Here is a 19,935-nt window from a genome sequence, read left to right as displayed (position 1 = left end):
CATTCTTTTAACCCATTTTTGGCGGGAACCCCTTTTGGTGTTTCAAGCATTATGTTATACTTTAGCTATTGAAAAATAGCAGATCTACAAGCTCATAGCGCGCCACCGAGTGGCGCGCTACGAGCTTGTAGGTCTGCTATTTTTGAAAAATCGTTAAAATGTGCCTCAAATCTTTCAGAAAATTGTCATGATTTAGATTTTTTTTTTTTTTAATTTCGACGTCAGGCCTGAATGGGTTAATGTTCATGGGAGACAGTGCTGCTTTACAAAACAACATCAAAAATCCCAGAACTAGCAGCCGTCACATTCTTCTGCCCACTGGAACATGACAAGATTTCCCCAAATGAGCTTTGCAGGACGGTTTTCATTACATCTTTCTGCATCAGCTCTCTGTGTCAGTTTCACTGTTTTGTTGTTGTTCTTGTTGGGTTTTTTTGTCTCCCTTCCATCTTTTCATTTCAAAGTGTGGGCGGATGTAATAGTGTCATGGCATCATAAAATATGGTCTGACAATGATTAATACTATCAATAATGAAGTGCCACATTTGACTTAATGTGAAAATGTGTTATCCACACACACGCGACATCCATCAGAGAAGACCTTTGTATATTGAACTGAAGTTAACTGCCATATTTCTTTTCCCATTATATATTCTACCCCCTTTTTTTCCTCATCACAACGTAAGGACTGTGTGTGTGTGTGATGCGCGCGCGTGCGTGCGTGCGTGCGTGTGTGTGTGTGTGTGTGTGTGTGTGTGTGTGTGTGTGTGTGTGTGCATTAACACCTCTCATATGTAGCCACTTATAATCCATCACAATATGAAATAATTAAAAAAGAAAACCACAAACAACATTATTCATGAGAGGCAGGGGAGGCAAAGACATGAACGCAAGGAAGGGGATGACCGTAATACATGGTTGAGTGGGTGGCTGGGATGGATGGATGGATGGATGGATGGATGGATGGATGGATGGATGGATGGATGGATGGATGGACGGACGGAAAAAACATAAGGATGGATAATGGATCGATGGATTAATAAGCACATGGCTGGCTGACTGTACAGAGAGACAGATGGTGGCTACCCGTATTTTAGCATATTTCAGAGAGAGAGAGAGAGAGAGAGAGAGAGAGAGAGAGAGAGAGAGACATAGATAGAGAGAGAGAAAGAGAGAGAGAGAGAGAGAGAGAGAGAGAGAGAGAGAGAAACTACTAAGTGGCTTTAGAAGGCTCACCTGTACAGTGTGACCGGGGGATTGGCCTTGGCTGAGCAGTGGAACTTCACCAGGTTCCCCTCTAGAATGGGCTGTGGCTCAACGGACAGGTTGACCAGTGGCAGGTCTGAAACACACGGCAAGCAAAGATGGTGAGCACACATGAAAGAAGCCAAACACAATGACCATGACCAGTTGCAGAATGTGGAGCAATACAATTAAAACATGTCCAAGGCTTCATGTATACCTCGTCTGACAACCGTGTTGCTCTGAAGATGTGTTGTAGCTGAACATTTTTCAGCTACAACCACTCCAAGGAACAGCAATGTCCGTGTTCACCTATGTGTTCACCCATGTGTTCACCCACCCACCTATGTGACTATGTCACTATGAGCACGAGTACCAATGACTACCAAAAGTGGCGCTGTTGTGCCAGAAACAGAGAGAGAGAGATAGTGCTGCACTGCTGCCTGCTAATGAGAGACAGAGAGAGAGAGGGGGGGGAGTTGCACCACTCAGTTCACACGGGTGTGATTTTACATAACGTCCGGCAGAAACCAGTGACAACTATTAAAAAGCACTTCTGACAAAACCAGCTAACTCCATTGGATCTGTCAGAGGGGGTGTAGTTAACTGGTTTCTCCTATCTCTCTCTCTCTCTCTCTCTCTCTCAGCATCTTGCTCAAGGACACCAACTCTGAGAGAGCCCAGGCGGGATCAAACCTTTCTATACCGGCCACTCTACCCCTGATCCACTGCTGCCCCATATAGTAATTCAACAAACAGTGTAACACAAAGACAAACTGCATACCAGACATCCCACCTCTCCTGGAAGTTGCGGGAGTCTCCCGGAAATCAGCGTCTATATGAACATATACCGTATGCCAATATATGGCAAATAAATGCAGACTATATGCTATACTATCAGGTTCATATATGTGAACTATATGTGTCATATATATATAGCTCATATACATATATGTGGCATATACCTCCCTAAAATGATTTTCTTTCCGGGGTGGGATGTCTGACATCCTATTCACAATAGGCAGCACTTTGGCAAACAATAACAGACAAAGACAAAACACACATGATTTTCTCAAACACGCCAGCGAATAATTCTAAAACCTTAAGCTGTTCTTTGATCAGATACAGTACAGCTCCCAGGAGGCTGCATGCTAGAGGACTCATGTGCCAAGTTGATTCATTTGTACTGATATGATAAACCAAGGGAAGATGAGAGGAAACACAACATTTCATAGGTGAAGCGTGAGGAAAAATGAAAATGTACATTAATGATGTGATTGAAACCTTTGTTTATTCTCGAAAAAGCATTGAGGTTCACATTCATTTGCAGTGCTGCCGAGATCACATAGAAAAAAATAAAAAATTAAGACAGATATAAAACATAAAAACAAATCTACGAGTAAGGCATTTAACCCATTTAGGCCTGACGTCGAAATAAAAAAAAACATTCGCTCTGAAAGAATATATATTCAAAGATTTGTGCCGCATTTTTTACGATTTTTCAAAAAATAGCAGACCTACAAGCTATGAGCTTGTAGATCTGCTATTTTTCAATAGCTAAAGTATAACATAATGCTTAGTTAAAACACCAAAAGGGGTTCCCGCCCAGAATGGGTTAAAGATATAACACACAAGCTGTGAAATAAAGCATAAGTTAAAAACAATCACATATTGAGGTATAGGGAGATTTAAAAGAAGGTTATTAAATTGTCCATAGGATATTGGGGTATTAATTTTTAGTGTTTGTTGTAGAGTGTTCCATGAAGTAGGGGCATCGAAGCATGAAAGCAGATTTTCCCAGTTCAGAATGCACAGATGGGACCTCTAGTGCAAGACATTCACTGGAACGGGTCTGACGAGTACTTGTTTTCCAGTTTAGCAGCAACATGATGTAGGGTGGTAACTTCCCATCAATAGCTTTAAAAATAAACTGGTGCCAGTGCCTATAGATCTCCTCTAGGGTAGGTTGGAAGACCAACCTGTCATAGAGGGTACAATGGTGGGTACAATGGTGAGTGCTGTAGCTTTCACCAGTGATAAACCTAAGTGCTGAGTGATAAACTGTATCTAGGGGTAAAAGCATTTCTATAGATTATAGATCACCGTAATCCAAAACTGACATAAAGACAGCTTCAACAACCCTTTTCCTACAGATCATTGGGAAGTTAGCTTTGTTTCTGTAAAGAAACCCAATTTTTACTTGGTGGAAAGGTCAGTAATATGATATTTAAATGTACATTTTTCATCGAGCCAAATACCCAGATATTTATATTCAGTGACTCTATTCATCCATTGATAGTATGTGTAGGGGGAGTTGAAGTTTATGTTTTTGGCTTTTGAGAATAGCATACATTTGGTTTTACTGGAGTTCAGGACGAGTTTGAGTGAGATGAGTGCATCTTGAAGCGTATTAAAAGCTTGTTTGAGTTTTTCCATTGCTAATTGGGTAGAGTCAGCTGTACAATAGATAATGGTGTCATCGGCATATAAATGGGATTGGCAATCTTTTAGTGTGGAGACTATGTAATTTATGTATATGGTAAAAAATAACTGGACCTAGTACGGAACCTTGAGGCACACCATTGGTAACCTGCAGGAAATCCGATTGAGTATCCCTTCCCCTAACACACTGGCGCCTCCCGTCATGGAACCAACGGTGGGCCCTATTATCCAGACCGATATTGTGCAGTTTATCAAGGAGTAGGCCTTGATTTACAGTGTCAAATGCTTTTGAGAGGTCTATAAATAAAGCAGCACAGTGATGTATATTATCTAGTGCAGATACTATATCATTTTTAACTAAGGTGACTGCTGAAATAGTGCTGTGATTTGGTCTAAAACCGGATTGCTGTGGGATTAAAACTGAAAATGTAGAGAGAAATGGCTTGAGTTGGTTATTAACTAGTGTCTCCATGATTTTAGCTAGACAGGGCAGTTTTGAGATTGGTCTGTAATTGTTTAGGTCCTCTCTGTCACCACCTTTAAAAAGAGGGGTCACATGGGCCGTTTTCCACAAACTGGGGAAATGTGGAAATGTGTGTGTGTTCGTGCGTGCGTGCGCAAACGCGTGCATGTGTGTGAGCATGAATATTCTACCAGACCTATTATACTAATATTAATTAGCAACAATAAAAGACAGGAAAACAATGAATCAAAAGGCAGCCATGAAAGACCTGATAATGAGTTCCTCAGTGTGGTTGTTAATTTGCAAATAGGGATTAATTAAAACAGAATTGTTTGCAATGCACTCCATTACAATTACAATAATGACCAACCGCCGAGATAGCTACAATTAAAATAGCTCCGAAAATAACAACCACATGGCTTATGCTAATTCAGTAAACAGTGGCCTAATTCATTCTAATTGCCAAAGGTGTAGGCTAGTGTTATTTCAAATGTTTCAAATACATTTTAATTCCCATTTCACCTCTTTCCCTCAGGAGACCGATACTTTCAGATGTTTGATTCCCTCGGAATTAGATATTTAATTTTCATTAACCTATTTGTAAGGGCTGCTGTTACTGCTGAAAAGAATCCTGGGATATGTAGTTCAGGGTTTGTAAGAGCAGAATGGGTGTGGAAATTAGAAGGTACCCGGCACACCCCACGTTCCCAGTCCCAGACACTTAGAGGTAGGGTTGTCCCAATCCGGTCATGTGATCGGAAAATCATGTCATTTTCAAATGATCGGAATCGGATCGGGAGCAAAAAAAAAAACCTGATCGGGACATCCCTAGTATCAATATTATATACCTATATCATGATATTAGACGGGATATATTGAGGTTCTATAAAAACATAAATATCGGATTCGGGAAACATCTGTGAATACAAGCGGCCGAAATGAGTTTTATTCGTCGGGTGGCTGGCATCTGCCTTAGAGATAGGGTGAGAAGTTCAGTTACACGAGAGAGACTCGGGGGTAGAGTTGCTGCTTCTTCGCCTGGAAAGGAGCCAGCTTAGGTGGTTCGGGCATCTGGTTAGGATGCCTCTCGGGCGTCTCCCTAGGGAGGTCCTCGAGGCATGTACCACTGGGAGGAGACCCCGGGGCAGACCAAGGCGCAGTTGGAGGAATCACATCGACTCACTGGTATTGGAACACCTCGGAATCCCCCAGGAGGATGTTACTAATGTTGTGCTGGAGAGGGAAATCTGGAGCTCTCTGGTAGAGCTGTTGCCCCCGCGACCCGACTACGTTGGTTTCCACTGATTTGATAACCAGCAGTGGTTCCCTATGGAGACACTCTTTGTGTCTCCATAAGTATTTATTGACAGTTTGGGTCAATCATCAAGGGACAGCATAACTGCCATACTGCAGTTCAGTTCCCCTTCGCCTCCGTCTCAAACAACTTGTCCCAAACTACTCTATTACTGTTTCATCCCTCACAGTACCCCAAACACACTGTGAAACACGACAGAAAAATGAGTGTTGATTCGAGTCTGAAAAGTGTAAAGCCTAATTTATAAATATCACACAATGAAAAAAGCTGACCTAAAAGCTCAAAACGCCGCACTCACGATTGCCATGCCAAGTTTGAATTGGGTTTTACTATGTAAATTTGTCTTTTAATGTGCCCTAAGCAAAATCATTTTCATCATTGTCTCAATTAAATCATAATTTTCTTCAAACGATCCGTGACACTACGCTGAAAAAACAACCTCCAAATTAAAGAAGCCTGTGTAGATTAACTTGCCGGAGTTATTTCTGGGAGCGTGCCAGATAAAAATAACAATAACATCTAAAATATACAGATTCTCTTGAGTACACATGAAGATTGATAGGACTGCAGAGGAGCCAGCTGGTCTGTCTTGCGTCTGAGAGTCAGAGAGTGTTAGACGAAAGAAATAGGACAGGTTGTAACATAGCCAATGGCTTAAAATGCTGTCATTTGCAGACAGCTGTCACCTTTTTAGGTGCAATATCTGTCCGCTTTTTGAAACTGTGGATATCTCTTGTGTTTTTCACACACAAAGTGAAGGACCTGGGGTTGTTGCATTTAAGTTCTCCTATCTTTAACTATGCGTTAGGTTGATGCACTCAATCTTATGTATATGTGGTCCACGTTACAAGGCCACCAATGTGTTAACTGAATGGGAGAAGTGTTTGGATGCCGGAGGTAGAGCAATGCTGGGTACAGAGACTCACAGGGAACGGGCACACAGTTCTGTGCATAGCTATGGAAATGCAGGCTTTAGGTGCTTTTGGTGCGCGTGCATGTGTTTCATTTGTTTGTGTGCGATGCGAGCGTGTCTGTGTGTGTGTGTGTGTGTGTGTTTGTGTGTGTGTGTGTGTGTGTGTTTGTGATTGCCCTGTGTGGGCATGGGATGTATTGTAGGAAAGCTGCTATTTTACCCTGTGGCTGTGCAGATGCTCTGGGCTGCCTCAGCTGCCACAGAGCCCTAGAGGAGGAGGGGTGTGTGTGTGCGTGCGTGCGTGCGTGCGTGCGTGCGTGCGTGCGTGCGTGCGTGCGTGCGTGCGTGCGTGCGTGCGTGCGTGCGTGCGTGCGTGCGTGCGTGCGTGCGTGCGTGCGTGCGTGTGTGACACACAAACACAAACTTAATCTGCTCCCAGGCCAGCAGCAGTTATTCACTTTTTTTTCCTTCTTTTTTCCTGGGAGGCCACCTAACCACACCCACCTGTCCTATAGGTCTCCAATAGACGATAAATGGCAAACAACGTCGAGTCCTGTCCTGAAAAGCCCCCAATCCACAGTACATGACAACACCTCTCCAAGTGTTGGTGAGTGCAGCCCCGGAGTGTGTGTCTCTTTCCTGGGCACCCGTCCGGGGCATCATTCATGTGTCCTCGTTTATACTGCAGGCCAGTGGGTTATCAAACTTTTTAATGTCGAGCACCCGCAAAATAATCTGTATTTGGCCGCAGAACAAAAAAATGTTCTGCCAAAATCGGAGCACTGGCTGCCGCCGCTCACACCATTCCGTGAGTGTGCACTGTGCAGTGCACGCATGTGTGTACTGTATTGCGTGCGTTTGTGTGCACAGTGTGACATTACCAGTGGTGCGTGCATGCTGAGCGCACACTCAAGGGTTCATGGGAATGTGTGCCCACACACCGACGGTATAAGAGTGAGCAGGGCTCGTGTCATAACAATCCAAAAAAGCCGCCCGAGCTGCAGCGTTAGCAGGCAGTCAGCAAGGGGCTTTAGCCCCGGCTAATTGGACGCACAAAGAGGTGGGCAGAGGGAACTTCAGGAGCAAAATGACAGATGTGGCAACAGTGGAGGTGGTAATGGAAGCCAGCACGAAGCGAGGTGGAGAGCGAGGGAGGGAGGGAGGGAGGGAGAGAGAGAGAGAGAGAGAGCATAAAAGAGAAAAACATTGAAAGAGAGCAGCAGGAGGAGGAGGCCACAGTGATAATTGTTGCAGCAATGTAGGGGTCTGTTTCTTTGGCCAAGCACACGTACTGCTCTGTTTTAAGTTCCCCACGCAAAACTTTTTCACCTCTGCCAGGACTCAGGATGTCTAGTAAGGACATCAGGCTCATTACCGACCAATTGCATTACTGATCGAGTGGGGAGTTCTTTCAAGTTGCCCGAGGCGTGACAACTATCCCTCCCTACGAGACGTCTCAGTCCCTCTCTGGAGGAAGTTGTGTCGTGATGGCATTGCATTCCTCCGCTAAGTGACACGCGGCTTGACGGATGGGCCGCGTCTCCCTAGAATTTAAAAACGGTAAAGAGGGTCAGGGGGAGAGAGCGCTGCCAAAAACGTCTGCCAAACGCGAGGCTCTGGGGGGCAGACGTGGGATCGCGGGGGGATGTGTCACGGAGCCAACCTTTGACCAGTCGGAGATGACAGACAGCTACTTAATAGAGGAGTTGGTTTGTCACTTTGATGTATAAATGCATGAGTTGCTGAGCGAGCTCATCTGAGGCTTGGCGGCCGACAGAACATCAATATGCAAGCCCTGTTAATTCCTACGATTCGTCAAGAGAATGGTAGCGAGGGAGAGAGTGAAAGACGGATGGATTGATGGATGGAAGATGGGTGGGGGGGATAGGTTGATTGATGAAGGCGATGGCAAAACAACAGGATTAATTGAGAAGAAGTGGGCGGGGGTTGGGGGGGGGGTGGCATTTAGAGTTAGCTGACAGATTTTGATCGGTTAGTTCAAAGCACAGAGCAGATGGCGTTTTTGGAACAATCCCTCCAACTTCGCTCGCTGGTGTTTCTCCCCGTCTTCCGTACTTAAAGCCCAATTTTCAATCTCTCCAGGTCATTGTAGACAGCTGTTCTCCACCAGCATCAGCTTCAAACTCCTCCAGGAGTGACGTCTGGCAGTTTCCGAAGGAAGAGCGGATGTTTATTGGCCACCACCGCTTGGCTTATAGCCTTAGCAATATGGGCACGCATACGCCTGATTGGTGGAGGTGATTACTGCGAGGTGAGCACAGAGGGAGAGACGGAATCAGGTTCAACATCTTGATTGTGATGTATGGAGCCATGTGTGGAAAGTGGAAACACACCAAATATTGCTGCAGTAATTCTTATTTGTACAGAATTCTGTCACGCACCGAAAAGAGCCAATCTACAAGCCAATCTACAAGCCCACGACACCATCACGATGTTTCTTAAACTTGTAAATCTGCCATTTTTCGGTGTGCGACACTGGCGCGCTCGCAACTATAGTATAAATCAGGCTTTAGTTGCAACACAGACAGATGTTTGAGTGTTACACATGACAGGCTGTGTCATGGTGGGGCTTTTATTCCTCACAGCGTACCTGTGGGGGTCTAATGTGTTTGGGAACATCAAGGATTTACACCAGACTGTCAGCAGAACAGAAAGCTAAGCTTTGTTTGCAGCATCACTGAAACTATGATCTTGCATCTTGTTAGAACTTTCCTCTGAACAAATGGAGAACATCACACGGACGGAGATAATTCATCAATACAATGCAATTAGGCCTTTATCCCACATCCACTAACTTCCTATCCCAATTTATTTTCATAATTCTCTGTCTCGCTTTATCTTGTTCTCTCTGCCTCTCAGATAAATTTGCCATTAACCGCTTGATTAAGCAACAAGAGCACGAAGCTGAGCCAGCTCCAACAAAGAGAAAGAATCTGCACATCTGCATCTTCTTCATTAATTAGTCTGCTTTTTTTTCTTTTCACCCCATATGGCAATGCGAACGCATGCGAGGAGCCTTTGCCACCCCCTCCCTCCCTCTCTCATTCCCTGCATTTCCCCCTAAAGCCAAAAGCCTCTACAGACACTTTGCATCAATGTTTAAAAGTTGCTGTAAACGCATCACGCAGACAACAGCTGATGGGCAGCGGATGGCATGGTCCTGCAGCTGCATGAGAGGGAACAACTCTTCTTATGATATAATCAACTTAATAACGTTATACCCCTTGTCTATAAGTGTAAAACAAGAATGACACGCATATCATTGACAGCCAGGTGAAACAAGCATTCTCCGTTGTGCATCTGTCCCCATTTTCTGCGGTGTTAAGAGACTCTGGGTTGAGACCATTGAGATATCTAGAGAGCGGATGAGGAGCGACAGGCCCGCCCCCTGCTATTCACTTCAATGGAAGTCTGAGGGCTTGGTTGAGACTTCAAGCGTTTCAGAGTATGGGGTCAGACTCCCATTGGCTTAGGCGGCGTTTCAGAGTATGGGGTCAGACTCGGGCAGCCAATCATAGGTCGCGCAAAAGTCGCTATAGCCAACATCAGCGATCATAAGCCAGGTTTCAGTTTCAGTGACGCGTTAAAAATAGCAGGCTTATGGAGAGTGAGGGAACCGAGCTGCGTGAATCCATGCCATGACCCATCAGAGTATGGGAGATAGTCATAGCACTTCATAGTACATATGTATAGCATATGTATAGCATATAGTATAGTATAGTATATATGTATAGTTTATATGTATAGTGTCATTATATAGATATGTTCTAGTTACGTTCTTAGCTTACGCATGTTTCATGATAAATGCATTTTATATGTGTTGTATTCCCATGCTTTTGTTATTGCCTAATGTAAGTCGCTCTGGATTAAGAGCGTCTGCTAAATTGTAAATTGTAAATTGAGATAAATGTTGCCGTGGCGGTGTGGGCGTGTTTACACCATTTCAAAGTGCATGGGGTAGGGCGTAAGCAACAGTAAATCGAGTCGCAATGCGACTGGAGAAACAGTTGCACTGCACAGCAGCCTTGCACTCCCCCACTATCAAATTACAGGCAGCTAATGGCCTGGTTGGGACAACTATAAAGTCAGCAGTCTATCAACTCTTTTTTCCCCTTTTTAAATCCCTCTCATTTTGGTAATACCACTGGCACATATTGTATTTAGATGCTAATTTGGTTCACCCTCTGGTTCAGATAACTGCATAAACTTCTGTCCGGCTGGAAATGCTGAGGTGGATGTAAATCACTGGCATTAAAATGATAACGAGGTAAAGCCTGCAGAAAAAATGCATTGGATTTCTTTTTTTTTTCTTTTTTTGACTGGCTTAAGCAGTAAAAGCAATGTGTCACGGTATTGTTTAGATTAGTCTCATTTGGAGAGCTCTAAAGGATGGGGGCGGGGGGCGGGGAGATGGACAAATTAAGACAACGGGCCTCTGAGTTTACAGGTGAGTTGAATAAGGCAGTTAAGTCTGAATTTTTTTTAATTACTTTTGTTGTCACTGAATTGATCGCATTAAGGGGATAGTTTACCCCCAAAATGCCTTTTTAAGTGGTGCAAACCACTTCCTTAAGTGACTATGTGTGTGGGTGCCTGCCTGGCTGGCTGCCTGGGTATGTCTGTCTGAGCACGAAAACCGCATGGTTGTTTTTCACCACCTGTGCGCAACCTAACACACACACAAACACACACGCACATATTAACTGTATGTATGGTGATTTCAGGTGTGCCAGTACAGTACAGTGACAGTACATTACAGTACAGTAGAGGTTACAGTAGAGGGACCCCCACACGCTAACTCTGTCATTTCTCAACCGTTTCGGACGTGGGGCGGCTCGCCGGAATCGGGCCGGCACCCTGGGTGCGTTCATGTGGGTCTGGAACCCCCCCCCCCCCCCCCCCCCCCACACGGAGTTGCACCACATACTTCATTTTTTTCTATTGATTACTCACCCCATGGAGCCTAGAAAAGAAGTCATATTTTAGGTGAACTAAACCAAATGGTCATTTAGATAACGTTAATCAGGGAAAAGGGTGCCTTCAAAATAATGATCCATATCAGGAGACATACACACACGTCTGCATGCACGCAGCCGCACACGCACGGAAGTACACTCCCACACGCACAGAAGTACACTCCCACACGCACGGAAGTAGGCCTACACCCCACGCGTGCTCACACGCACGCATTGTTTGAAGTAAACGATTAGCAATCTGATTGATGAGTGCCATCAATTATAGTTAAAAAGGCGCTAACCAGATTACATACAATTTTCACATATTGTGTGTGTGTATACATAGACAATACTGACTCTTAACGTTTTCAGTCTTTGGATTTTTTAAGATAAAAGACAATACGGATTCTTCTTAATCAGTGGATTTTCAGATTTTGCATTACCCAATACAGTTGCTTGAAATGTCTGATGAACCGAGAGAATGAAAACCGCACGCACGCACGCACGCACGCACGCACGCACGCACGCACGCACGCACGCACGCACGCACGCACGCACACACACACACACACACACACGCGCACACACGCACACACACACTATATATATAAATGCATTATGCAGACGCCTGCACAGAATCGGATTACCAGCTAAGTGTTCGCTACCGCCCATCATCTCCGTCTGTTATCCTGGACGGCTTCTATGGAAGTCCAACAGCTCAGAGTCGTTGCCTAAACAAACACCCGAGTACCCGACGAGAGACTATATGGTGCCACTTAATCACGTAGGAGTGGAACAGTGCAGGTGGGCTTGTTATGTGCATGCACAAGCAAGGCTCCAAAATATAGACGCTCTACTGCGCTCAGCACGGTCCAGAAATAATCTAACTCTTTTTCTTTTCTTTTTTTACTTCAAGGACCCGCGGTATGATATGCATTAATATCAGGCCCCCATTTTTGGACAATCTTTATCTCTGCAGATCGTATACACTGTAAAATCATTTGTGTTTATTTCACTCTGAGAGTGTACAGATGGAACCAAATCCGTGTACACTTGACTACACTCTCAGAGTTACAGAGCCGTTAGGGTATGCTCCCCCCTCCCCCCACTCCTTTTCCCTTCACCGACAAACATGCCTACTGTATATTATTCAAGTTATTGTATTATTTTGCCATTCAAGTGCTTTTGTACGGTGGCATAGCAGCAGCCGGGTCATGCCTGGTCGCTTTATGTTGGGTTTGAGGGTTTGAAGTTGCACTCCCTGCAAGATTGAAAAATAACATGGTTTTGTGCTGTATCTGCTTAAATGCTTAGCCCATGCACTGGCCTGCATGTTGGGATAAAATAAACTATATACAAAAGAAACACTGTGAGAAGAAATCTTCCACCAATCTTTCAACGCATTTTCTTCCAACTATCTACCTAGTTTAGGGGCAGCGGTGACCGAACGGTTTGTCTTGTTATCGGAAGGTCGCCAGTTCGTATCCCCGGACCGGCACGTTAAAATTACCACCGCTGAAGTGCCCTTGAGCAAGGCATTGAACCCCTACCATGAAATGTTCTATGAGCAGCGTCTGGCTGTAAACAAGTTCGTCGAGCTTAGTCCATTCACCCTGGGTAAACAAATAACTTTGCTTTGCTTTGTACAGCACTTCCTTTGTATCCCTGGCATGCAAAGGTGTGCGTATGTATCGTACAAGTGTTCTGTCTTCTCCGAGCATGCACTACATTTTCCACCTAATTGTCTCTCGTGTGCTCATTTCTGGTGTGTGTCCTCGCACTCCCCTTCCTTAGGCTGCCGACAGATGCGTATCATCAATATTTACCACCTCCTCGTCCTAGCACACTGCCCCCCTGTGGAGGGGGGTAGCGCAATAGGCCAGGCCTCTGCGGTGCTGGGGAGGGAGGGGAGCCTATGTCGACGGCTCCTCCACCATGCTAAAGTCCCATCATTTATTCATACAACACCTGTTCTGCTTGTAACAATAAGGACCATGTCCATGGGGCACAACACAAAGCATTGCGTATACCACTAGCTCCATTCACCTCGATATAGCTACCGGCACGACTATAGCCCTGCATATTACAGTCATTCAGAAGCCGATTGTGTTGCTCCATCAAGCTCTGTGCGCGGCTGCGCGCGTATGTTTGCGTCTGTCTGTCTGTCTGTCTGTCTGTCTGTCTGTCTGTCTGTCTGTCTGTCTGTCTGTCTGTCTGTCACAGATGTTTTCACATTTAACTTGCTTAAAATGTCTTAAACACTCTTCTGTCATTATAGAATAATGAGAAACGCTAGGAAACTATTACATAAACTATTACAAGGGAGTGCATTTAGTACTGATCTAAAATGTACTACAACACAGGGTATTTTTTAATGATTATAGTTTTATGTACTGGGTTAAACAGCTTAATTCATTTCTTAATATAGTCTGTTCAGTTGCATCTATTTCCGTTATGTTTTAACTATGTTTTCATTGTATCTTTAATTCATCATTATCTGTTGTTTTATTGCAAAGTTAACTCTGTCAAAGGTTTAAAATAAATATTAAGAAAGAACAGGTCTTTGTCTAGAGTGTCCGCCTCTGTAACCGGAAGCCACTGCTGACTCAGACCTCATTGGTCAGAAAGTCAGGAAGTGCCTACTCCATGTCCGGTGAGAGGGGAGGAACCAAGGGGCCAGTGAGGCGCTCCAACGTTGAAGCTCTGGGCCCTAGTGGTAAGAGGAAGGACTGCAGGTGGACCCGTGCACGGACACGTAGGACCATCACTCCCTACGTCACCCATACGTCACCCCGGACCTCAAATTTGAGGTCCGGAGGAGGTACTTCCGGCAGTCTTCCGGGTGCTTCAAAACGCCACTGAGCAACTTCATCGAAATGAATAGCTTGGGGGCGGGGCTAGTGCTCCAGTTCGGTCTCTATCCTTTATATACTCTATGGGAGGAACCTGGAGCTATGATTTTTGTATATAATGCCTTGGAGGGATTCGCTCTGGGCTGATTCAACCTGGTCTCACATTGACTACGGAGGCTGGTTGAGACAGACAACCCGCGTGTGCCTTTGTTTACATGCTCTGTTTTGTAGCGATCTTCATCTCGTGTGTTTTACCAAATAAATGCTGAGACCCTGGGAACATCATCACACGAGTCCTTTGTCCTTTTCCTTTTCATGCAACTCCTTCCTTCCAAGCGACACAAATCGGGGTATTTTACGACAACTGTAAAGACGAAACGGAAGTGGGGAGGAGGCTTCACTTCCGCTTCATCACTTACTCATGATCAGAGCTTCCGTTGCTCCAGACTGTATGACGGAAGCATTTGAAAATTGCGAGAGGCAACAGTCTGCCTGGCAACGTGAGACTAGAGAGAGAGTGGACAAATGGACCTGAACGGATTGTACAAGCCGTACAGTTCCTGTCATCCAGAACACTGTTGCATTTTTAGTTTGTGCCTCCTGTTGAAAGTAGTGTAGTCTGCAGTAAGAATGTGTATTTGTGAAATGGTATAAAGGCATGTTTGCAATACATACATACATCACAGTATAGCATTATCCCACCAGGGGGAGGGAGAAGGGGTGATTCCTAGCCTTGCTCAGGCTGTCTGGAGTTACCATCGTACCGGTTCCACATGATATAGGCTACATGATATGTGTGTATTTGGGTTCCCAGATACTACAGTAGCTTCCTGCATAATATCCCATTCTCAACACAAAGCCAACAGACCCTGGCCTGGCACACAGGCATCTCTACAGGGAGGCCGCGCTGAGCCGCACTGCCACTTGAAGCACTTCAGTTGTCTTGCTTAAAGGCACTTCATTGTGAATGTCCTATGTTTCAGCCTCCATCTGAGGGGCCATGGGCAATAATAAACGCTCATGTTCCTGGGATGAAGCAGCACTCTTGAAGTTGTAAGCTAAAGCGTCTGTACCTTAGGGCCAGCATGGCTGCCCTGTGTTCATCGTTTTATACATTACATAGAACAAACACGCTCACGCTGTGCAGCGTGTTGTGCCATTTCCACAGCAGAACACCTTGTATAATCAAATGAATCAGCCCTGGGAGTTATTCTTGATGGCCCGGCATGAATGAATCAAAGTTGAATTACAGTACATTTAATTTCAGAACCAGCTTAATTAGGTGGCCTTTCAGTGCCAGAGTGCTGAAGGCTGTGTGGAGGCAGAGCGCATTTCACCTGTCACGGGTGAAGAGGGATCAGTGGATGGAGATGGAGACTTGGTGGAGGGTTCATGAGTGATGGCAAGACAAACCCCAAGGGAAGGGGGTTAATTGTGTAAAGATAACCTGCTGTATTTTTATTTTTTCCTGGGTTATAGTGTAGTTGAGGCTGCAGTATAGGAATACCCTAATTGCAGATGTTCCATATGGGCACAGTTCCCGCTCTTTCTGTATGCATCTCCCCCCTCCCTCCCAGCTCTCTCCCTCCCTCTCCCTCTCCCTCTCCCTCTCTCCCTCTCTCTCTCTCTCTCTCTCTCCCCCCCCCCCCCCCCCCCCTCTCTCTCTCTCTGCATGACAAAAATAAATGATGGGGACAAACTGCCAGGGTAGCAAACACCAACAACTGTTAATCTTTTATTTTACACACGCGCTACTGGGCTGTCCCAGCGCAGCGGAACACACCTCTTGTGCTGTACACAATGAAAAGAATGGAGCCGTCAGTTGTAATGGCTCTCTAAATAGCATTTTCTGCTTTATTAGTCGTACTTAATGGTGTTGAATGGGGCTATGAGTGATGTGAAATCCTTGTGTTCAGAGCTGTGAGTGGTTCCTGATCGAAAAAAGATTCCCCGACAATTGGGGTTCAATGTGTTCTACACGCTGCATGGGCTTACTTTGCCTATTTTGGAGGGGGATTGCTGTGCACGTCATTCATCAGAAAGATTGATGGCACTTGTAGGGAAAGGAAAGAGGCAGGGATATGTGTGCACAGTGGCATGGTAGAGAGGGAGTCAAAAAGGGACAAAGAAATTAAATAAAGAAAACCTCGTTGATTTCATAGACGGGTTTGTGTGATATTTCATTACACCGTGGAACAGACGTAAAAGATGACTCGCCCACACATACTGGAGGCAAAATGGAAACCAATTACAAAATATCCAGCAAGAGCTTTCAGAGGTTTACAGAACATTAGCCAAATGACAGCTTCAGATCTCTACATACTGTCGACTACTGGTCACTGGAGTGGAAAACGTAGCCAAATTCCAAACTAAATCCTGTTGTTTTGATGCGAGAGATTATTTATACTTCATAGTCTAGTATAAAATAAAGCTATGTCTACTGTGTATATTTCTCGTCGTTTTGCGTCATCAGGAATGCTTGAGCATTATACTCAGTGCGTTGTCTCATTGCTACGATGTCCAAACTAAAGTAAAGTGTGCTTCAAATAACTTTATTGACATGGTGTAAAATATGATTGACCATGGTGTCCAACCTGACTCCCTCACTTCACACCTGTGTGAAGTGAGGGGTGCTCTCATCGTCATACATCATCATACATCACATTCCATGCTCAGCCAATCAGCTGAGCACATTCCGTGCTCATACATACACACTTACACACAACGCTGTGCATAGGAGGGGCTAGCGCCCCTCAAAAATCACAACCGTGTTAACTGAGCGTTGCAACTATACGTAACTGTAGTACTCGTATGGTACTGTACGACTCGTACTGTACTGTACTCATACTGGACTACTCGTACTGTAGACGGTACTCTGGCCTGTGTGTGTGTGTGTGTGTGTGTGTGTGTGTGTGTGTGTGTGTGTGTGTGTGTGTGTGTGTGTGTGTGTGTGTGTGTGTGTGTGTGTGTGTGGGCTGATCAGCATCAGCTGCAGAGGTCGTGCTCAAACATAGGGACATGCAGACATACACACAAAGTCACTCATAGGAGCGATTGGCACCGCTCAAAAATAGGACCCGTATTGTAGCTTTAAATGCATCACGTGAAACACTTTTCATCAGCACTGATTAACTTGGGAACCTTGAAGCCGGTTGTGAAGAGAAAGGGTTTGAAACAGGGAGGGTACAAAGAGATAGCTACAGTATAGAGCGTCGCAGTCCCGCCCCTTACCATGGACCAGGAAATGATTCTCCGTTCATTTTCCTCATAGACATTTCAGAAACTATTTATTTAAAGACGTTTACGCCGCGGACAAAGCCAACTCGAGTCGTGACAAATCATGACAACAAACACAATTTTTGGGGCCGAAAAAAATATTAGAAAGAAGAAAAAAACGGCAGGTTACAACACTTTTTTTGTTGTTTTTCTTCTTTGTAATTATTTGTTTGGTCCAAAATATTGTTTGTGTTGTCATGAGTTGTCACGACTCGAGTTGGCTTTGTCCACGGCGTAACCGTCTTTAAATAAATACTTTAAGAAATGTCTATGGGAATAATGCATTGGGATTCATTTCCTGGTCCATGGTAGGGGGCGGGACTGCGACGCTCTATAGCACAGACTGAGAAAGACAAGAGATAATAATGAGACGGATCGAGAGTGCAGAAACCAGAATGGTTTTGCAGAGTCAACGCAAAACATACACAAACAGAGAGGTCTCGTACTCACGTTGGATGTCGATGGTGACGCTGGTCTCCTTGCCATTGGGCACTGCCTTGTTGGAGGCCTTACAAACGATCTGCTGGCCTGTCTCGATGTTGGAGGGGGACAGGAATAGGGTGCTCACTGTGCTCTCCTTCCTACTCTCACGAAGCAGGGTCTGCGGAAGATCCAAAGGTTCAATGAGTGAGGCTGAAAGAAAAGTCCAGTATGTCCTCTATCTATGGGCAATTTTCTTCATGCCATTCCCCATTTAATTAATACTTAGGTGATGCGTCTTGGGAACGCATGACACCCACTTATGCAATACCCGTTGTCAGAGTACCCGTTGTACTCATTGTTAGATTACTTGAAGTACCCTTTCATCATAGTACTTGGAGGCCAGCCAATGACGTAGGTACTACAATATTATTGGTGACATCAGCTATCTCCATACATGGGCATAAAAGGGAGACAGACAGACAGACACAGGTTGATGTTCACCATGAATAAAGGCATCAACCTGTATGAATAATAAGACATGTATAGTTTTAATGCAAAAATACTATTAATATTTTGTATTATCATTCCACCCTTGTGTAAATACAAACTATTATTGAACTAATTGAAGTGAGAAACATGCCTAGGAAAACAACAACATTTTGAATTAATAATTAATCACTGTGTGCTACTGTGTGCAAATGAAACCATTACATATAATAAACATTGATGAGGCTTTTACTCACACAATTTACACACACACACACACACACACACACACACACACACACACACACCCCCCCCCCCCCCCCCCCCCCCCCCCCCCCCCCCCCCCACCGTCCTGGGGGTAAAAACCCAGAGACAAATTCACATCCCTTGAAAGTACAGCCTGTGGTCTTGCTCCAAGGCTGATTGATCTGAGCGAAGAAAATAAAAGAAAATAAAGAATTGTAGAAATATGTTTTTTTTTTTTTCTTTTTTTTTTTCTCGTTTTTTTTTTAGACTCTCTTGTGTGTCTGGAGAGCTGTGCTCCAGTGCTTGGCTTGTCATACACCACAAAGGAAATCAATCTTCTTTTCAGCGCTCATCCTCAGAGCCCTACATTGTGCGGGAGCCATCTGGCATCGCTCGGCAGCGTTCAGTATATATAGCGCCGTCGTCGTCGGGTGCCAACCTTGTATGTTTCAGGAAATGGAAAGAAAGAAGGACTTGCCGTTTTCCAACGGATCCATTGTGATCATTGTTTACTGTCACAAGGTCTTGATAATGCTTTTCACCGGTTAAATATTTATAAAAACCCAAGACCACTATAAATAAAATAAAAAGTAAATAATTGGCCAAACTACAAGCTCACAACGCATTGCATTGTGAGGTGTGTATTTTTGCGTGTATTTTTGCTATACTTTGCTATTGTTTTTTTAATATTTTTATTAGGTTTTTTCCATTTTAAAATACAAGACATGCATGACCACAAACAAAACATAGGAAATAAGACAAGAGACAAAACAAAACAGTAAACAGAACAAGCGGAAACAAAACAAAACAGACAACAACAAAAACAAAACAGACCCTCACAAGTATCCACCTGCCCCTCACCCTCCCATGCCCCGGGGGAAACAGAATATAGTTACTGAGATACTTTGCTATTGTGCGACACTGGTTGGACGATGAAGTAGGGCATTAATTAAAAATTAAAAAAGGGGGAAAAAAATAAAAAATAAAATTCAATATGGAGATACATGGTTTGCCTGAAAGCAACAACAGTTCTCGCCACCACTCCAGTGTGCAATGGGGGGGAGGGGGGGGGGGGGGGGGGAGCTGAGGGGTGCTGCTGGGAGCCTGGTAACGGTGCACAGAGTCACTTACTAGAACAAATTGGCCGGGCGAAAGCGAGCACAGCGCGGCCAACCACAAAGACAATATGTATTCCCCAGACACGTGTGTAGAAATGGCCCCGTCGGTGCGCTGTGCTCTTGACTGTTTGTGCTCCGGGAAGAGAGAAGGGCCCAGTGACGGGAAAGTGCAATAAACGTCTA

At 44.7% G+C, this 19,935-nt stretch overlaps 1 protein-coding gene across 19 annotated transcripts in view; it reads right to left on the bottom strand.

Moving 5' to 3' along the window:
• Positions 1-19,935, bottom strand: part of kirrel3b (kirre like nephrin family adhesion molecule 3b) — a 310,341-nt gene that overhangs the window by 59,199 nt on the left and 231,207 nt on the right. For all 19 annotated transcript variants that reach the window (XM_079513465.1, XM_079513476.1, XM_079513477.1 and 16 more), the window contains exons 5-6: positions 17,930-18,080; positions 1,237-1,342 (exon numbers count right to left, since the gene is read on the bottom strand). In XM_079513465.1, the coding sequence (XP_079369591.1) occupies positions 1,237-1,342; positions 17,930-18,080 (257 nt within the window). The remainder of the gene's footprint in view (positions 1-1,236; positions 1,343-17,929; positions 18,081-19,935) is intronic.

Source organism: Electrona antarctica, assembly GCF_951216825.1.
Source record: "Electrona antarctica genome assembly, chromosome: 11".
NCBI lineage: Eukaryota > Metazoa > Chordata > Actinopteri > Myctophiformes > Myctophidae > Electrona > Electrona antarctica.
Note: the sequence above shows the minus strand (reverse complement) of the source record. Positions and strands in the feature narration are given on the sequence as shown.